At 40.1% G+C, this 18,784-nt stretch overlaps 1 protein-coding gene across 1 annotated transcript in view; it reads left to right on the forward strand.

The window, feature by feature from the left end:
- NEURL4 (neuralized E3 ubiquitin protein ligase 4) overlaps positions 1 to 18,784 on the forward strand; it is a 1,403,612-nt gene that overhangs the window by 335,788 nt on the left and 1,049,040 nt on the right. Inside the window, exon 12 of the mRNA XM_044076219.1 lies at positions 8,790 to 8,988. Within this exon, the coding sequence (XP_043932154.1) occupies positions 8,790 to 8,988 (199 nt within the window). The remainder of the gene's footprint in view (positions 1 to 8,789; positions 8,989 to 18,784) is intronic.

An 18,784-nucleotide genomic window follows, 5' to 3' on the forward strand; every position in this document is an offset into this window, starting at 1 on the left:
AAACTAGCACTTTTCTCACAAAATTGGCACATGATCACCCAGGACAAATGGGTACTGAATATTGTCCCTCAGGGTTACAGGTTCCACTTTCACACCCTACCAAGGTCAAAAGGTATGCCAGACCTGCCACAAAATCAATGGGCATAGGCACAAAAACAAATTTCTGCTCTCATGGACATGAGGGCTATTCAAAAAGTACCACAGCAAGAACAGGGGCAAGGATTTTACTCAAGACTTTTCTTGGTACCCAGAAAGGACAAAGCCTGGAGACCAATATTGGACCTGTCTATTCTAAATACTTTCCTGGATGTTCCAAAATTCAAAATGTTGACACTGCAGCAACTTCTGCCCATGCTGGGCAAGAAGGCTTGGCTAGTTACTTTGGACCTCAAAGAGGCATACCTGCATGTTCCAATCAGACAGTCTTGCAGAAGATACCTCAGATTCATAGCTGGCTCGATGCATTACCAATTCTCTGCACTGTCCTTTGGCTTATCTACTGCGCCCAGGGTCTTCACAAAATGCCTGGCACCAGTAATTGCATTTTGCAGACAAAAAGGAATTCAAATATATCCCTACTTGGACGACTGCCTTATTCAAGCAGAGAGCAAGGACATTCTACTAAAGCATCTGGCATTTGTAAAAAGATTACTAATTGCCTAGGGTACACAGTAAACGAAAAGAAATCAAAACTAGTGCTTATTCAAGCAGAGAGCAAGGACATTCTACTAAAGCATCTGGCGTTTGTAAAAAGATTACTAATTGCCTAGGGTACACAGTAAACGAAAAGAAATCAAAACTAGTGCCCTCTCAAGAGATAATATTCCTGGGTGGAAGCTTAAATACAACTGTTCAGATGGCTTATCTCACGCCAGACAAGCAAAGGCAACTGACTCATTACTTTCAAATTATGGCAACAAAGACCCAGCTACCTGCAAGAAAAATTCTGCAGGCTTTGGGCTTCATGGCATCCTGCATCCTGCTAATTCCATATGCAAGACTGCATATGAGGAAGCTACAATGGTATCTAAAAAGTGTTTGGACTCAACATTGCCACAGCCTAGAAACAATAATAACTCTTATTCCCTGCCTGCAACAGGAGTTTCGATGGTGGGCACTGGCCTGTCACCACAACAAGGGACAGCCTTTCACTTTACCCACAGCCAGGCAGACACTAACAACAGATGCATCGGATTATGCCTGGGGGGCACACATGGCAGGAAAATGTATTCAGGGAACGTGGCCCGCGGACCAAATGCATCTTCATATCAATCAGAAAGAGATGCTAGCTGTACAGAATGCCCTGACAGCCTTCAAGGATCTACTACATCCAGGACAACTATTGCTAAAGACGGACAATACTACAGTTATGTGGTACATAAACAAGCAAGGGGGCACACATTCCTACCCCCTCTGCAGGCAAGCCATGACTTTGTGGAACACAGCACTGACCTATCAAGTACATCTGCAGGCACAATTCCTGCCAGGAAAGAAAAATACGCTGGCAGACGAACTAAGCAGAAACCTCATGGACCCTCACGAGTGGAAACTAGATCCACAGGTCTTCAGCATGATAACAAGGAAATGGGAATGCCCAGACATAGATCTTTTTGCCTCCCCTCACAACTACCAACTTCACAGATTCTGCACAAGGACTTATCACTCACAAGCATGGAAAGTGGATGCTCTATCATTCAGCTGGAAAACCCGAACAGTTTATGCCTTTCCACCACTGCCTCTCCTTCCCAAGGTACTCCTAAATGTCAGACGAGAAGCCAAAAATGATTCTGATTGCCCCAGACTGGCCACGCCAGCACTGGTACCCAATCTTAAAGAGCTTGTCTCAAGGTCCAGCCTGGACTTTACCTCAAATTCCTCATCTGCTGACTCAACAAAACAATCAGATCCTTCACAGCCAACTCCTTAAATCTGGCTGCATGGCAAATAATATAGCCACTCAGAACACACCTCTCTCTAAAGCTGTTATGGATGTCATTTTGGAAGCAAGGAGGCCCAGCATCAGGAAATCTTATGCAGAAAAATGGAAGAGATTCTGTGCTTGGAACCAGGCACAAGGACTTGAAACACTTGTTCCAAATATTCGTCAGATTTTACCATACCTAACTGAGATGCTGGACAAAGGCCTATCCTTCTCATCAATTAAGATCCATGCCTCTGCCATTTCAGCTCATTACAATACAGAACCTCCTATTTTCTCACATCCACTGCTAAGACAGTACCTCAGAGGGGCAAAAAACATAAGACCCCAAGGAGAGCACCGATACCTACATGGGACCTCAACTTTGTCTTGGAAAAGCTCACACTGCCTCCTTTTGAGCCAGCCAATACAGCGGATATAAAATTCTTATCATGGAAAACTGCTCTGCTCCTAGCAGTAACTTCAGCAAGAAGAGTCTCCGAGTTGCAGGCATTAATGGCAGTGGAACCTTTCATCATTTTTCATCTGGACAGGGTTTCTCTAATGACAAACCCAACATTTATGCCAAAGGTAGTATCCAGTGTGGCTTTTAACCAAACCATTCATTTGCCAACATTTTATCCAAATCCCCAGAATAAAGGGGAGAGACTTCTGCATTCTTTGGACATACACAGGCAGCTACGCTTCTACTTGGACAAAACAAAAGCTTTCAGAAAAACTGAGCAACTGTTTGTAGCATATGCTGCAGGATCACAAGGAAAGGCCATCTCAAAGCAGACTATTTCAAAATGGATAGGACACTGCATTCGTTTCTGCTATGCACAGCATGGCAAGTCAGTGCCCAAGAACATTACGCCACATTCTACCAGGGCAACAGCCACTTCAGCAGCCTTTCTCAGAGGAGTACCAACCAAGGAAATCTTGAAGGCTGCAACTTGGAGTTCAGTGCAAACTTTTACCAAGCACTCACTTGCCTCTTTACTCTAAATCCAGAGCAGGCTTTGCCACTGCAGTTCTGCAGGGCCTCATAGCCACTCCTAATCCTATTTAGACCCAGCCGCCCTACCTCAGCTTTGGGATTCAACCCAAGTGTAATGACTGCAGTAGTTAAACACGATGAGCATAGTACAGTTGTGTACCTACCATAAATGTAGATGTTCGAGTGTATTCACTGTTGCAGTCCAGGTTACCCACCCTCCATCCACCTTTCTTTGCTGGGACTTATCTATACTTCTCTATCCTATACAACCTATGTGGAGTATTTGCTTGTAGATGAAGGTATTGTTTTATTTTACTGTATGTTTTTATAAGCAATATGTATTGCCTACCTTCTTGGGGGCACCTGACATCTGGGGTAAGAAAAACTGAAGAAAATGGCATCGGCTGCATCTTATATACCCCTGGCGCACTGACGTCAGGGAAGAGGCGACAGCAACCGACGCTGGACCAGGACTTTGGAATTCAGGCCGACTGCGGGTAGCCTGCCAGCAGGATAACCCAAGTGTAATGACTGCAACAGTGAATACACTCGAACATCTACATTTATGGTAGGTACACAACTGTACTTTCTCTGCCATACCCTTTGGACTACCCAGTGCAAAGTGTCTAGCTCTGTTTACAGCCCTTTGCAGCCTACAGGGTATGCACATTTTTCCATATTTGGACAATTTGCTTATCTTTGCAGGCTCTTTTTCAAAGTGTCAGGAATCTCTAACTTGGGAGAGATTTCTTACACAAACTGGGGTTCCAGGAAAATATTCAAAAATCTTTTTTGACTCACTTCACACAGGATTGTTTTCCTGTGGTGTCTGCTAGACACCTCAGTTCAAATAGCTTTTCTTCCACAGGAAAAAATAGATCTATACCTAAATCTGTTTCTAGGGTTTTCCACCCAGACTTCGGTCGCTTTGTGGGAATACTCCAGTATTTTGGGTCTCATGGCATCTATGATTTTCATGATGCCCCTGGCAAGACACCACATGAGAAAGATACAATGGTATCTAAATTCTCTTTAGTCCCAGTACCAACACCCATAATCTTTTCAAATGACAGTGCTGGGGTTTGTCAGAAGAGAACTCAATCTAATTCAGACTTGCCACAGATTTCTTGGATTTTGCTTGGGGAGCAGTTTCAGTGATAATAGTGCAAGATATTTGGGACATTAAGAGCAGACTCGAGCACGTAAATATAAAAGACAATCTTGCTCTGATCAAGCCACTCAATTCTCTGAATCATTTTTAGTCCCTGGACCTCTTCAAGTTGTTACAGACAATACCACAGTCATGTGGTACATCAATAAGCCTGTCTTGCCCCTTTGCAGATTAGCCATGTTAGTTTGGGATGCAGCTTCACAGCACAGTCTCACTCTACAGGCATCCTACATCCCATCATAGCAAAGCTGTGTTGCATACTTGCTGAGCAAGACAGAGGCAGACCTTCATGAATGTAAACTAGATCAAGGGGTCTTCCAAGATTTGATATATCTTTGAGGAATTCCATAATCAGACCTTTTTGCCTCCTCTCTGAGCAATCAGCCGGCAGAATTTTACTCCAGGACTCCGTGCAAGGAGATCTGGAATACAGGTGCCTTTTCCTTTCCTTGAATAGGAATGTTCTTGTATGCTTTTCCACCCTTTCCAGTGATATCCAGGGTACTTCTGAGGAATCAGAAGGAATCCCCCAAGATCATTATGGTGACTCCTTTCTGGCCTAGGCAGCAGTGGTTCTCCCCTCTTTTGGAAATGGCTAGGAACACTTACCATGTGCTTCCTCACAGATTGGATCTACTTACACAAGAACAGGGGTGTATAATATACCCTTATCCCAAACAACTTCAATTGACTGCCTAATGATAGCGTCTTAATTCCCCTTTAGGCACCTGTTTACCGAGGATGTGCAGCAGGTACTAATGGATTCATGAAAGTATACTATTTGAAAATTATATATATCAGCAAGTGAAAAAAGTTTTCTAGTTGATGCCAGCAATGCAAACAGCATCTGTTCAGGACTAGTATTTCTTTGGTTTTAAAACATTTGCATGAGTTACTATCCTTTGGCCTTTTTTAGTCCTCCATCAAGGTTAATTTATCTGCCATTTCAGCATGTGTGCCCATAAATCCTCCTCTTTCAATGCATTCTCTTATCAAAATATTTTTGAAAGTGATTTTGCATAAGAGGCCTCCAAGAAAAATGGTGGCTTTTCCTTGAGATCTCTGTTTTATGTTAGAGAAGCTAACACTTGCTTCATATGAACCAGCTCATTTGACTGACTTGAGATTCTTAACATGGAAAATGTTTTACTGGTTATTCTGACTTCTCCAAGAAAAGTATCTGAGTTGCAAGCTCTTATGGCGTGTCAGGCCTATCTCATTTTCCACAGAGGCAGGATTTCTTTGAGAAGTAATCGTCCTTTTGTGCCTTTAGTGGTATCCGACTTTACGCCAAGCTATTCATCTCCCTGTTTTCTTTCCTGAACCTACAAATGAAGGAGAAAGGATACTTCATGCCTTGGATGTCCACAGACAACTCGAGTACTATCTTGACAGAAAAAAGCTTTCAAATTTCAGATCAAGTGATCATTTCTTGTGAAGGTAAGAAGAGGGGACAGCTTGTGTCAAAAGGGACAGTTTCTTAGGCTATTACCTTTTGCTATTCTAGCCATAACAAAAGTATTCTTGGCAGGGTCAGGTCCCACTCTGCCATACAAGCAGCAACTTGGTCCGCTGTATACACTTTTACAAAGCACTACAAGCTTGATTCCTTCTCTAGATCTAGAGCAGGCTTTGCTAGGACTATTATCCATTGGCTCCTGTACCCTTCCTCTTCCACCTCCCTAATGTTGCGAACTTGGGAAATCTACCCAGATAGATAAGGCTGCTGCAGCAGTGATCAGTATGATAAACATAGTACAGTTGTGTAAGTAAACTTATCATAACAGTAGATGTTCAAATGATCACTGTTGTAGTAGACACTCACTCCCTCCATCCTCCTTTTTTTTTTTTTTGTTATGCCAGGGTGTTTATATATTGTTTGATTTTATAGGTTTATGTTAGTTGGTCGAAATTTCAGTTGTTGAAACTTGTATGATTAAGACAATATGATCAACAATTTAAAACATCAAAAACCAACTGGGAAGAAAAAAACAGAATTTTAGCAGGGGGGCAAGCCCTCGGTGCCCCTCAAACTCCCTGTTAATTATATATACTAACTCTGAGATCTCATAACAGTGGGGAAAATGACATTCCCTATTCACCACTGTACCATGATCTCCATGCAACCTTGTTGCTTTCCTGTAGTTGTTTTCCAGGTTTTTGCATTGTCAGTCATATAGTCTCGACCACATGAAATTTGACAATGTAAAAATTTGACAAACTAATATAGATACATTTTTATTCCTAGCTCTATCCTCTCAGGAGTCATCCTCCCTCTGTCAGTTGTCATGAAAGCTCTGAAGGGCTTTGTGCTCAAACTTGCATTTTAAGGCAGCTCACCTTGAGCTGCTTAATGGTTTGCACATGTGGAAGGTGCCCTGGAGCTTTGGAAGCTGGCTGGCTATCCTATCCGTGGCAGGATGTAATTCGTATAACAAAGGCTAAAGCTAACTGTACTTTCTAATACCATCCCCCCCAGTAACTATTATTCCCTGCTGAAATCGTACTGTTTCTCCCTAAACTCTCAGTTCCACAGTAGTAGTTTTAGTGGAAAACAAATGCATGCCAGTGTAATCCTCCTCCCCTGCCAAATAATCCTTTACTACCACAAACTTAACATTATTGTCCTTTTTTCTTCTGTCACCATTGGTACCACTCTTGCAATCAGTATAAATATTCCCCTTTTCTTTTGCCCATGATACTCTGCTGAATGTCCACCTTGCAGTCCTCTTTGTCAAATTCACATGCTCATTTCTACCTTTAGCATTGCTATTTGCACCCTTCACTTTTTTATTCTTTTTAATTCTGCTCATTCATTTATTAAAAAAATGCGTACTTTCAATAAAGTAACTTTTAGCCTTAAGAAAAAGTGCACTGCATTTCTGGAAGTGATCTGTGGTGGTATACATGGTGGATGGCTAGTCTGATAGGTGTTAAGAGCTGCATAGCAAAATAGTTGATACGTAGTTCGATGACATGATAAAGAATGAAATAACATGCTCTTTTTGCAAAATAGAGTGACAATTCAGTCCGTCGAACCATTCTGACTGAGGTTACGTTACAGTGGGGATCAGGAAATTTGGCGTTTTTCCTACTGTAGTGCAGTCTCTCAGTTGGTATGTGTAATTAGCAAAGCATTGTTTTGTTTTATGCGGGTGTTTGGCTTTGAATTTTTTTTGACAGCCTGAATTGTCAATCATATAGTCTTGACCATATAGGTTTTGACGATTTGTCTGTTCGGTCTTTTGACATAGGCCCGTAATATTTTATATTTTATCTCTCTGCCATTCAGTGTTCTAAAACGTATAACATTTATGTACCTGTCTTTTTGAAAAATATTGCTAAATACCTAGCAAATAAGAGTATCTTTGAAGCAAAAAATCAGCAAAAACATCTGCTGCTGGCATTTATGTCTACATGACATGCTGCACTTTGCTAATGCTTTTGCCAGTTCTTTTCTCATATGTATTGAAAAATTATATTGATTCTGCTTACTGCTTGGTGTGATGGATTTGAAGTCTTCTTAAGACACTCAGTCTTGCTGGCTGGATTCTGCTAAAATTCAAAGTCTGGTTACATTTGCATTCACAGTCTGTTGCGTACAGAAACTTGCAGAATATACACTGATGAGAGAATATACTTTGTAGCATCAACTTTAGAGAGCAGTAACAAATAACTTTTTATAATAAACCAAACGGACCAACGTTGCAGCTTAAAAGTACTGTTCCAACTTTACTTCTCATATAGTACAGACGATGTGAGAGATGTAACATTTACCTCAGGACAAATGAGTCCCTACCATACCTCTAACATAACTGGATTTATACAGCTCTTTATATACACTTTTAGTCATGCATAAACATATACATTTCCTCTTGATATTCTATTTTGGAGAATTGCTCATCCTGTAGAAACAATACTAAGCTTCCTTGTTTAACAATGTCTTGTAAGAGACCAGCTTTTCTGACAGTGTGAACATCCTGTATTCTATTTGGATCTTTGTACAAGAACATCTGTTCTTTTGCCAGTGCTGATAACAGTGTCCTTTTGTCCATGCAGAAAAACATGTTTTTGAGGAAACACATTGTTCTGACAGTGTGAACATCCTGTATTCTATTTGGATCTTTGTATAAGAACATCTGTTCTTGTGCCAATGCTGATAAACATGTCCTGTTTTCCATGCAGAAAAACATATTTTTGAGGAAACACATTGCCACAGTGTCATTGTCCATTCTTTAAAAGCAGATTTTGCATTTTTGCTCTTGCATACATCCTGTTTTTAAGTCTGTAAGGGAAAAATGTCCATTCAGCAGGTTCCTTATTTTCCAAGCCATGGTCATTTAGTTTGACTGCTGATCACATATTACTAAACTCTGTTTCTGCATTTAAGCAAGCTTTTTTCTTTCAGCATATTTACAACAGAATTAATTTCAGCCTTATATTCATAAAATCTAACATGTATAAGTTTAGAGTGTGTGACAACTGGGATAGTGTCAGTGACTATGAACAGTTAAACATGGTAGGTTAAGGATAATACCTTAAGTTAATAGATGTATAACCCATTTTTGTTATTAATAGCTTTTGTTTTTACTTTTATTTACTTAGAGAGATTTTATTGACAGCTCTCATTATATTGTTGCGTCTCATTTTGCTTCTTCATCTGTTTCATTAATGTTGAATTATGTGTCCACCTTTTCTAGACCTGCCTCCTCTTCCAGATGATATCTCTGAAGGAAACAACCAGATTTCTCCCAGCAGTCCCTCTTCTATTGCCTCTGGAAGTGACCTCCGTTTTCATCACCTGCATGGGAGCAATGCTGTTATCACAAATGGAGGTCGCACTGCCTTACGGCAGAACTGTCGTAGTGAATTCAATGATGCCATTGTCATATCAAACAGGTACAGTAGTTTAGGAGCAAGTTGATGCAGTGTGTAAAGTGAAATAGTGTGAATCAGTTGATGTAAAGTACTGACATAACGACTTTGACCTCATCTGATATGAGATGTGTGTTTATATGCGTGTATGCATAACGCTGTCTCTGTTTCTGAGTGATACTGTCAGTGTTGGATGTACTGAGTTGTCAAACTGCAATAACATCATGAAAGCTAGTGATAGAAATGTTACAGTTAACTTTTTCAGCAGGTTTGTGTGTATTGTGAAGTGAGACATTGCCTGTATTCTGAAACATCCTGTTGTCACATTTTGTTGGCTGCCTCATACTTCTGTTATTCTGTTGTCCCTGTGTGGCTCTTCTATCCTGTTATGGAACATGGGTATGACCACTTCAGTAGTGCTACAGTTGTTCACCAGGTAGGCTCTGTTACATCATGGGAAGGCAAGCAATGTCATTCCAGTTGTGTTGGCACTGTTGGGGAACTGTTTTTCATGTCTACAGTTTTTGAGGTAATTAACAGTGAGCATGATGATCCTTGTAATATGACTGCTGCAGCTATGTCTATGCCACCTCCATGAAAGTTTTTTTTTTATTTAGTTTTCCTTCTTTGAAAACACTTAATAGCAGACTCATAACTATTCTGCAGAGTGTGCTGTGGGTTATGCCATGCAGTTTTGCACAGTATCCAGTGCATTTCCCTTGACTGTCTTCTATGCTATGCTTGTATCTTTTGGGAGTAACTTTTCCAGCTGGCTGTCATAATGAAGATTGTGCTTCGTGGAGAGCGAGAGAGAGTTGAGTGGTAGTGACTGCAGTAATTTACATCTGAAGTACGCCATTTTGGAAAGTGGGTGGCTATGAATCCACAAACCTGCCTTATATAGTAGGGGAAATGAGTAAAATGGTATATATACTTCAGTCTTAATATAGGGTCTGTAGTGGGAAATTCACTGCTGTAAGACCCCAAGTACTGTAAAGTTGAGATGACTTAAAGTAATGCAACTGCTGTTACAGTAAGAGTTTCAAAGTGTTTTGATGAGCACTTTTAGGGGGATTATGCATTTAAGAAAGTTTGGCACAAAATTCCTTACCACTTTGGTGGGGAAGGGAGGGGTCAAGGAATTATATTCTTTCTTAAAAAATATGAAAATGTGAAGGAAAATGGCACAGTTCTGTGAAGTTTACCGCTGTAAAAGTGAAATTAAAATACTTTGTTTTGCTCATACAGAAGCTGAATTCTTTAGTCTTAAATGCTTACATTTTTTTCTTGTGTCTTTATCTCATTGTATTTATTTCCAAGGGCTAAACTTGATGACTTTCTCTTCGTGTTACTGTGAGGATGTTGTAAAGAGTAGGCTTCCTGGTCAACTGTACATAAAATTAGTATGTTGTTACAAAGATAAAATTGAAGTGTGTGAAAGTTGCATGATAGTGATAAAAAAATGGCAAAAATTGAACAAAAGGTCTGACATTTCATTGAAATTCAAGGGATCCTAGAAGTCTGTTGTTGGCTAGATAGACAGTGGTGATAAGGCAGTGGCTGTGCAATATAGCTTATTGGAAAACTCAAAGAATTTGACATCTGCGAAAGTCCTGTTAAACAAGTAACGTTGGTAGTGGAGAAAGTCATTGAACTGGTAAATGAGGATTGATGAAGTGCTTAATGTCTTGATGTTGTCGTTGAGAAATTGCAGCAGGGAAATAAGGATCAGTATATACACTGGATGACTAGGAACTACTAAAATAAGTAAATTGATCATAAAGATAGGATTCAAAGGAAGTGCATTTGTTTTGCAGAAATACTTTCAGAAAAGGAACGGATTGCATAACATGTAAATTAGAATTTAATTTTTTTTTATTAAATATTTTCCCAGAACTTGTGTTTGTTGCCTGGCAGCCATGGCGTGTGTTGGATAATTTTCAGACATATAAACTTAAAGGCTACAGTTTTCCCCTAATATGGAGACCTGGTAAATTTTACAAGAATTTAACTTTATTTTGAGAATATTTGTTGAGTCTAGACTGTGCAGAAGCAAGTGTAGTTCTTGCTACCTATGTGTGAGTTACATTGAGGTAAGCTGAAGTTTAGAATGTTATACACAGCCATATTTAGAGGGTTTTTTTCCCCATCAAGGATTTAAAATTTGGACTGTCTTGCATCAAGTGTTGTTTGTAAACATGCACCAGATCATGGGCAGTTGGTCTTCTCTTCTCCTGTTTGAAACGTACGACTAGAATGAAATGTCCTAGATGGTCTGTGAGACATGCAATATTTCTATAACCACACTAACCAACTATAGCAACATCCAGAAGATGTAGGCAGTAATAGCAAGAAAAAACAAATCCAGTAGAAAATGCAAAGTTTATTCAATACAAGATAAAATTTTTGGGAAACACCCTTCAGTATACAATATTCTTTCATTCCATTCAGTTTATACATCATTAAGAAATAGCACATGACACAGCCAACCCATTAAAAACAAAAATCCACTAAAAGAGACAATATATTCTAAAAAGCATTCTAAAGTTATAAAAAAAATATTATTTATTTGTATTGTTTCTGTTTTGCAACCAAAATTGGTTTTATTGTAATTGCATTATTCAATCCTGGAAGTTTATCCGCTTCCAGGTTAGTACTCCATCTATACTCAGCAGTTTCAAGTTTGTTATTCATGTCCCCACCCTTAAACAACTATGCACAACTACTAAGGCTTTAAATTTAAAGCCGTGTTGCGAACATTTTTGTATAATGTGCTTCACTAAGGCATTTGTCTCTACTAACCCTCTAATGTCGGATTTATGTTCAATAATGTGGTCTTTAAGCCGCCTTGAACATTTCCCTACATAGAAACATTCGCAACATATGCACATTGCAATATAAACTATCATAATGGTATTACATGTAACTTGACACTTAATCCCAAAAATTTCCTTTGTTATTGGATGCTGAAATTGTATATTGTTGCAAATGTCATTGCAGCAACTGCAATTATGGCAGGAAAATGTACCACTTTTCTTTATCAAGGAAGTTGCTTGATTAACATTAAAGTCCTTATAGCATAGTTTTCTTTTTATGTTCGTACTATTCCTATATGCAACTTTCAGTCTGATTCCTACAAGAGCTAGCAGTTCAGAAATAGAGGATAAAATCCTCCAATTCTTTTTTTATTATACTTTCGACTTGTTTTGTGTAGATATTATAAGTAGTAACATATCTAAGTACAGTTTCATCATTATTAATTACTGGGATAGGCTGTGCAGAATCGCCAAAAAATGGGGCAGCAGTGGCAACAAAGCAAGAAGTTTAATCCACACAGCAAACAGAAGGTTAAGCGCTTTCGTCTGAACCCATCTGACTTCTTCAGAACCAAGTTTAACAATCAATTAACTATTTAAAAACATAGAGATGCTGTATGCCAACAAAAAATAATGTGTAAGAAAAGTGTATTCATTCCGAATAACTGTCCGATTTTAAATGCATTTTTGGCTGCTTGTGAGGATGATTTAAGGCCATATATATGGCAAAGTTTTGTCTAGTAAGCAGAAAATGTTTCATTTAACAAATGAATATAGAGCATTTGTGGAATTGCGTGCAAATGATAATATAATAATTAAACAAGCTGATAAAGGGGGCGCAATAGTCCTTTTTAATAGAACAGAATATGTTGAACTAATGAATGCTTTTTTACAAAATGGGGCAACTTTTAAAGCAATAACCTTTTCTGAGATTAAAAAACATGCTACTGATGTGAATTTGCAACTACAAGGAGATATATCACTTGAACTTTTTAATTATTTTATAGTCACATGTCCAGTGACTCCAGTGATTTATGGGATCCCCAAATTGCACAAATCTATTACTAAGCCACCAATGAGGCCAATTGTTTCTGGCCGAGGGTGGGTGACCGAACCGTTGTCTGTTTATGTGCAGGGTGTTGTAAGTAAACACCTAACCCTTTGCCCCAGTTATATAAAGGATACAGGGGACGTCTTAAATAAATTATTTGCATGGTATAAACAGAATGTTAAGAATGATTATATACTAGTAACGTTGGATATAAATTCACTGTTTATAGTAATTCCCAATAGTTATGGTATAACTGCTGTTCGAGAATTTTTATGTATCAATACCAGAATGGCTGGAAGGGAAATAGAAAACATCTGTAGCTTGATTGAGATTGTTTTAACCAGAAATGTGTTTTTGTTTAATGGTCAACCTTTTCTGAAAATGGCAGGGGTGGCCATGGGTGTCCCCATGGCTAATGCATACGCAAACATTGTTCTTAATCAGTGGGACTGTGAATATGTTAACACCTCACAAAATTCATTTAAAGAAAATGTTTTATTCTAACAGCGTTTTGTAGATGACTACTTTATGATTTGGAAAGGGAGTGAGCAGGACCTGGTTAGGTTTGCTGAGTAGTTGAATAGTACAATGGAATTCCTTAAGTTTAAGATGGACCATTCCTATGAAAGTGTTTCATACCTCGATGTGCAGTTGCATAGGGAATATAATATATTGCAAACTTCAGTCTACAGGAAGGAGGTTCAGGTTAACAAATATACTCATGCTAGGAGTATACACCCTAAACATATCTTTAGGAATATAGTTAAGAGTCAATTTATGAGGGTGAGTAGGCTTAATACCGAAGAGAGAGCAGATAGAGACCATGGTAGAGGAATTTAGAAGTAGGGGTTATGATGAAAATCTCATTCAAAAAGCTAAGACATAAGTATTGGAAAATAGGTGGTTAATTGCTGCCCCATTTTTTGGTGATTCTGCACAGCCCATCCCATTAATTAATAATGATGAAACTGTACTTAGATATGTTACTACTTATAATATCTACACAAAACAAGTCGAAAGTATTATAAAAAGAATTGAAGGAGCATATCCTCTATGCCTGAACTGCTAGCTATTGTAGGAATCAGACCGAAATTTGCATATACAAATAGTACGAACATAAAAAGAGAGCTATGCTATAAGAATTTTAATGTTAATCAAGCAACTTCCTTGATAAAGAAAAGTGGTACATTTCACTGCCATAATTGCAGTTGTTGCAATAACATTTCCAACAATATACAATTTCAGCATCCAATAACAAAGGAAATTTTGGGGATTAAGTGTCAAGCTACATGTAATACCATTATGATAGTTTATATTGCAACATGCATATGTTGCGAATGTTTCTATGTAGGGAAATGTTCAAGGCGGCTTAAAGACTGCAATATTAAACATAAATCCGACATTATAAAGTTAGTAGAGACAAATATCTTAGCAAAGCACATTATAGAAAAAGGTTCGCAATGGCTTTAAATTTAAAGCCTTAGAAGTTGTGCATAGTTGTTTAAGGGGTGGGGACATGAATAATAAACTTGAAACTGCTGAGTATAGATGGATTACTAGACTGGAAGCGGATAAACTTCCAGGATTAAATAATGTAATTACAATAAAACCGATTTTGGTTGCAAAACAGAAACAATATAAATAAATAAATAATAATTCTTATTATAATTTTAGAATGCTTTTTAGAATGTATTGTCTCTTTTAGTAGATTTTTGTTTTTAATGGGTTGGCTGTGTCATGTGCTGTTTCTTAATGATGTATAAATAGGTTCATAGACTGGTACTAGGCTATCGGCCCTAGGGCCAATGCAAGCCTAGCCATAACAATTCCCTGGATATTTCTTCCCGCAATATTTACTTCTCTGGACCCCTGTCTAGCAGGGCGACTGACATGATCATCGGGGTGAATTTCCTATCTCCCATCCAATCATCAAGGTTCCTTTTAAAGAGGGCCAATGAGGCGCTCTGCTTGACATGTATGGGCAGCATTCCAGAGTATGGGGAGTCTCTGAATCAGAAACCTATCCCTCCAGCATGATGTTCTTCATTCCACATTGCTGCAGTCCTAACTATTGGGGGTAGTCCGCTGTCCAGTCGGCCCGAATACCAAAGTATATGGCTGACGTCGGTCAGGGCGCATTAGACTGACGTCAGTACGTCAGGGTACTAATGCGCATGACCGACGTCATATCCTCAGTCTTTTTTGCCGCATGGTCCGATGCAGAAGCAGTTTTGCGAGTGCAGGTTGGCGTTCTGAAAGTTTCTGAAGTCAGAGTTTCAGACCGAATCAAGGTTGGCTAAGTAGAATATTTTGGTTTTCTTGCCTCAGTATTTAACCGGATGTCAGAAAAAGTGAATAACTGTATTTCTTGTGGGAAACAGATACCTCATAGGGATTACCATACTTTGTGTATACCTTGTCATATCCTCAGTCTTTTTTGCCGCATGGTCCGATGCAGAAGCAGTTTTGCGAGTGCAGGTTGGCGTTCTGAAAGTTTCTGAAGTCAGAGTTTCAGACCGAATCAAGGTTGGCTAAGTAAGAATATTTTGGTTTTTCTTGCCTCAGTATTTAACGGATGTCAGAAAAGTGAATAACTGTATTTCTTGTGGGAAACAGATACCTCATAGGGATTACCATACTTTGTGTATACCTTGTTTAGGGCCTGAGCACGACGTTGTTGGATGCCGCTCTTGTGCTAGGTTTAACAAACGCACTATTAAGAGAAGGTTAGACTGTGCCAGGTTAGTTTTGGGAAGCGTTGTAATTATAAAATGCCGGATGCTCCGACGCCGCCAAAAAGCGCAAGGACAAAGCAGCAAAGCCTAGAGTGGAAGAACCGACAGTCCCGGACGTCGGTTCTTTGGAAGGCTCAGTGGAGCCGGAGGTTCTGCCAGGAGTTTCTTTGGAGTCTCAGGGAGACTTACTGTTACAGGATGTGTCCTCTCAGGAAGTAGGCCAGGCTGAGGGGCTTCTCAGGTGGCTGTTCTTCCCTCTCTTCCTAAGGTGGTTAGGGCCTCCCTTCTGTTTCCAAGGCTTCTTTAAGAGGCAGGCCTAGTTTAACTTCAGTGGGGTTTCTCCGAGTGTTTCAGGGTCTTTGCCTAAGAAGCATATGCTAAAATGGTAGAGGATTTGATTACTATGATTAGAGGTTCTATGCCCTCCTGATAAGAGGCCTAGGGTGGAACCTGAGTTTGAGAGTTTTGAGCAATGTTCGAGGCTTCTGAGTCTTAAGACTTCCTCCTTATTCTGATTCTGATGTGGATGATTCTACTCCTTCAGCTGAGGATTTTTCATTTTCAGAGACTCTGCATTCCATGAGGAGCATTTTAAATGGGAAGGTCAAGATTTCTCTGATTCCAGGAAGAGGCTTAGGGAATTCTTGTTTTACCCCAGCATAGGCCTTTAGCTATACCTCCTGTTCTGAATGTGGTAGAAGATGTTTTGCAGAGGCTTCCTGAATCCTGATTCTTTGCCTCCTGCCCCAGTTAAACCGGATAGGTACTATAGGGTGCCTGAAGCCCATAAGTATCTTTTAGGAGTCCTAGGGCAGACCCGAAACTGTCTCTCAGGGGCCTAAAGGTGTGAAGGCTTCTGTTGTTAAAAATCCTGTTCCTCCTGATAGAGGCAAGGGCTTTGGATAGATGGGGAAAGAAAGTGTATACTTCTTCCACTTTAGCCATGAGGGCGTTGAATTGTCAGTTTCACATGTTAAAATATCAGAATTATCTCCTTTCACAATTGAAGTCTAAGGTGGATGCTCTGGCTGAAGGTATTGAGTGTAAAGAGTTGCAGGATTTAGTTCATGTGTCTGAACAGGTGGGTAAGCATTCCTTGCAGTGTGGTTTTGATGCTGTGCAGGCCTCCTCGAGGGTGGCTGCCACTGGTTCTGTTCTTCGTAGGCACGCCTGGTTGAGGGATCAGAATTTAGCTGAGCATGTTAAGACAAGGATTTTGGATGCTCCTTTACAGTCTGATGTGTTGTTTGGTTCGCCTGTGGAAGCAGTTTTAAAGAAAATGGAGGACAAGGCTAAGTCTATGCAAACTGTTAAGGATTTTTGCAGGTGCAGCCTCCAAGTTTAGTAGAAATTGGCCTACTAAGGGATGGACATATCCTGCTTATGATTCCCAGTCTAGGGGTAGGTCTAGGCGTGGTAGGGGCAGAGCTCAAGGTTCTTTTAGGCCTAGAACAGGAGTTCACCTGCTCGGACTTCTGGTGAGGGCAGGGTCAGTCCTTTCGTAAACAGACCCAATGACCTGCCTTTTCAGCTGCCAGTACATTCTCGCCTGGCAGCACCTTTGGGAGGAAGGCTGTCTCTTTTCAAAGAAAATTGGGATTTAATTACCCAAGACAGATGGGTTCTGGATATCATTCACCACGGTTACAGGTTTTATTTCCATACCTTGCCTCCTTTCAAAGGCATGCCAGACATTCCTCCTCTACAAAGAAAAGAGGCTCACAAGCAAATTTCTCTGTTGCTCCAAATAGGGGCCATTCAGCCAGTTCCTGTGCCAGAAAGGGGCCTAGGATTTTATTCTCGCCTGTTTCTAGTGCCGAAGAAGGGGAACACGTGGAGACCAATTTTGGATTTATCTATCCTCAACACTTATCTGGACATTCCCAAGTTCAAAATGTTGACGTTACAACAGCTTTTGCCTCTACTGGGCAAAGATCACTGGATGGTAACTTTAGATCTCAAGGAAGCTTACCTTCATGTGCCTATCAGACTAAGTTGCAGGAAGTATCTGCGTTTTCGAGCTGGAAATTCTCATTATCAGTTCTCTGCATTGCCCTTTGGCTTATCTACTGCACCCAGAGTATTCACAAAGGTTCTGGCTCCAGTGATAGCTTACTTCAGACTAAAAGGAATTCAAATCTATCCTTACTTGGACGACTGCCTGATTCTAGCTCAAGAAAAGAAAGACCTTTTACAGCATTTGGAATATGTGATAGCAGTGCTAAGATGCCTAGGGTATTCTGTGAATAAAGTCCAGTCTAGTACCCTCTCAAGACATGTGCTTTCTGGGTGTGAGACTGAATACAGCAGCCCAGATGGCCTTTTTAACCCCGGACAAACAACAGAATCTTTCCAGTTACTTCCATCACCTATCTCTTCAGTCCGGGCTGACTGCAAGGACAGTCCTTCAAGCCTTAGGGTTCATGGCATCTTGTATTCTGGTGCTTCCCAATGCCAAACTGCATATGAGGAAGCTGCAATGGTATCTCAAAAATGTATGGACACAGCACTGCCAGCATTTGGACACTGTCATTCAGATAATACCTTGCATTCAAAAGGAATTTATGTGGTGGGCTCAGGAATGTCACCTAAACAAGGGACTCTCTGTGACCCGGCCAGAGGCGAGTCAGATTCTAACGACAGATGCCTCAGACATTGCTTGGGGAGCTCATCTAAATGGAAAGTGGATACAAGACAAGTGGCCTGCCAGACTACAGCATCTACATATCAACATGAAAGAGATGTTAGCAGTCCAGTTTGCATTAATGGCTTTCAAGGAGTTACTTTTTCCAGGGCAGGTGTTGATTCTAACAGACAACACAACTGTCATGTGGTACATCAACAAACAAGGGGAACACATTCTTACCCGTTGTGCAGGCAAGCAATGATTTTATGGGAGACTGCGCTCAGCTTGCAACTAACTCTTCAGGCAAGGTTTCTGCCAGGAGCACAGAACTCCTTAGCAGATGTGTTAAGCAGACAAATCATGGATCCCCACAGTGGAAACTGGATCTTCATGTATTTCAAAATTGACAGTGTCATGGGGAACTCCAGACATAGATCTGTTCGCTTCTCCACTAAACCACCAGCTGCCAAAGTTTTGCACAAAGAGGTTTCATCACACAGCTTGGAAAGTGGATGCTCTTTCTTTCAGTTGGAAAAATCTTCATGTGTATGCCTTTCCACCTCTGCCTCTTCTCCCAAAGGTGCTCCTGAAG

Source organism: Protopterus annectens, chromosome 7.part0, assembly GCF_019279795.1.
Source record: "Protopterus annectens isolate FY-2018-M chromosome 7.part0, PAN1.0, whole genome shotgun sequence".
In the NCBI taxonomy this organism is placed as follows: Eukaryota; Metazoa; Chordata; order Ceratodontiformes; family Protopteridae; genus Protopterus; species Protopterus annectens.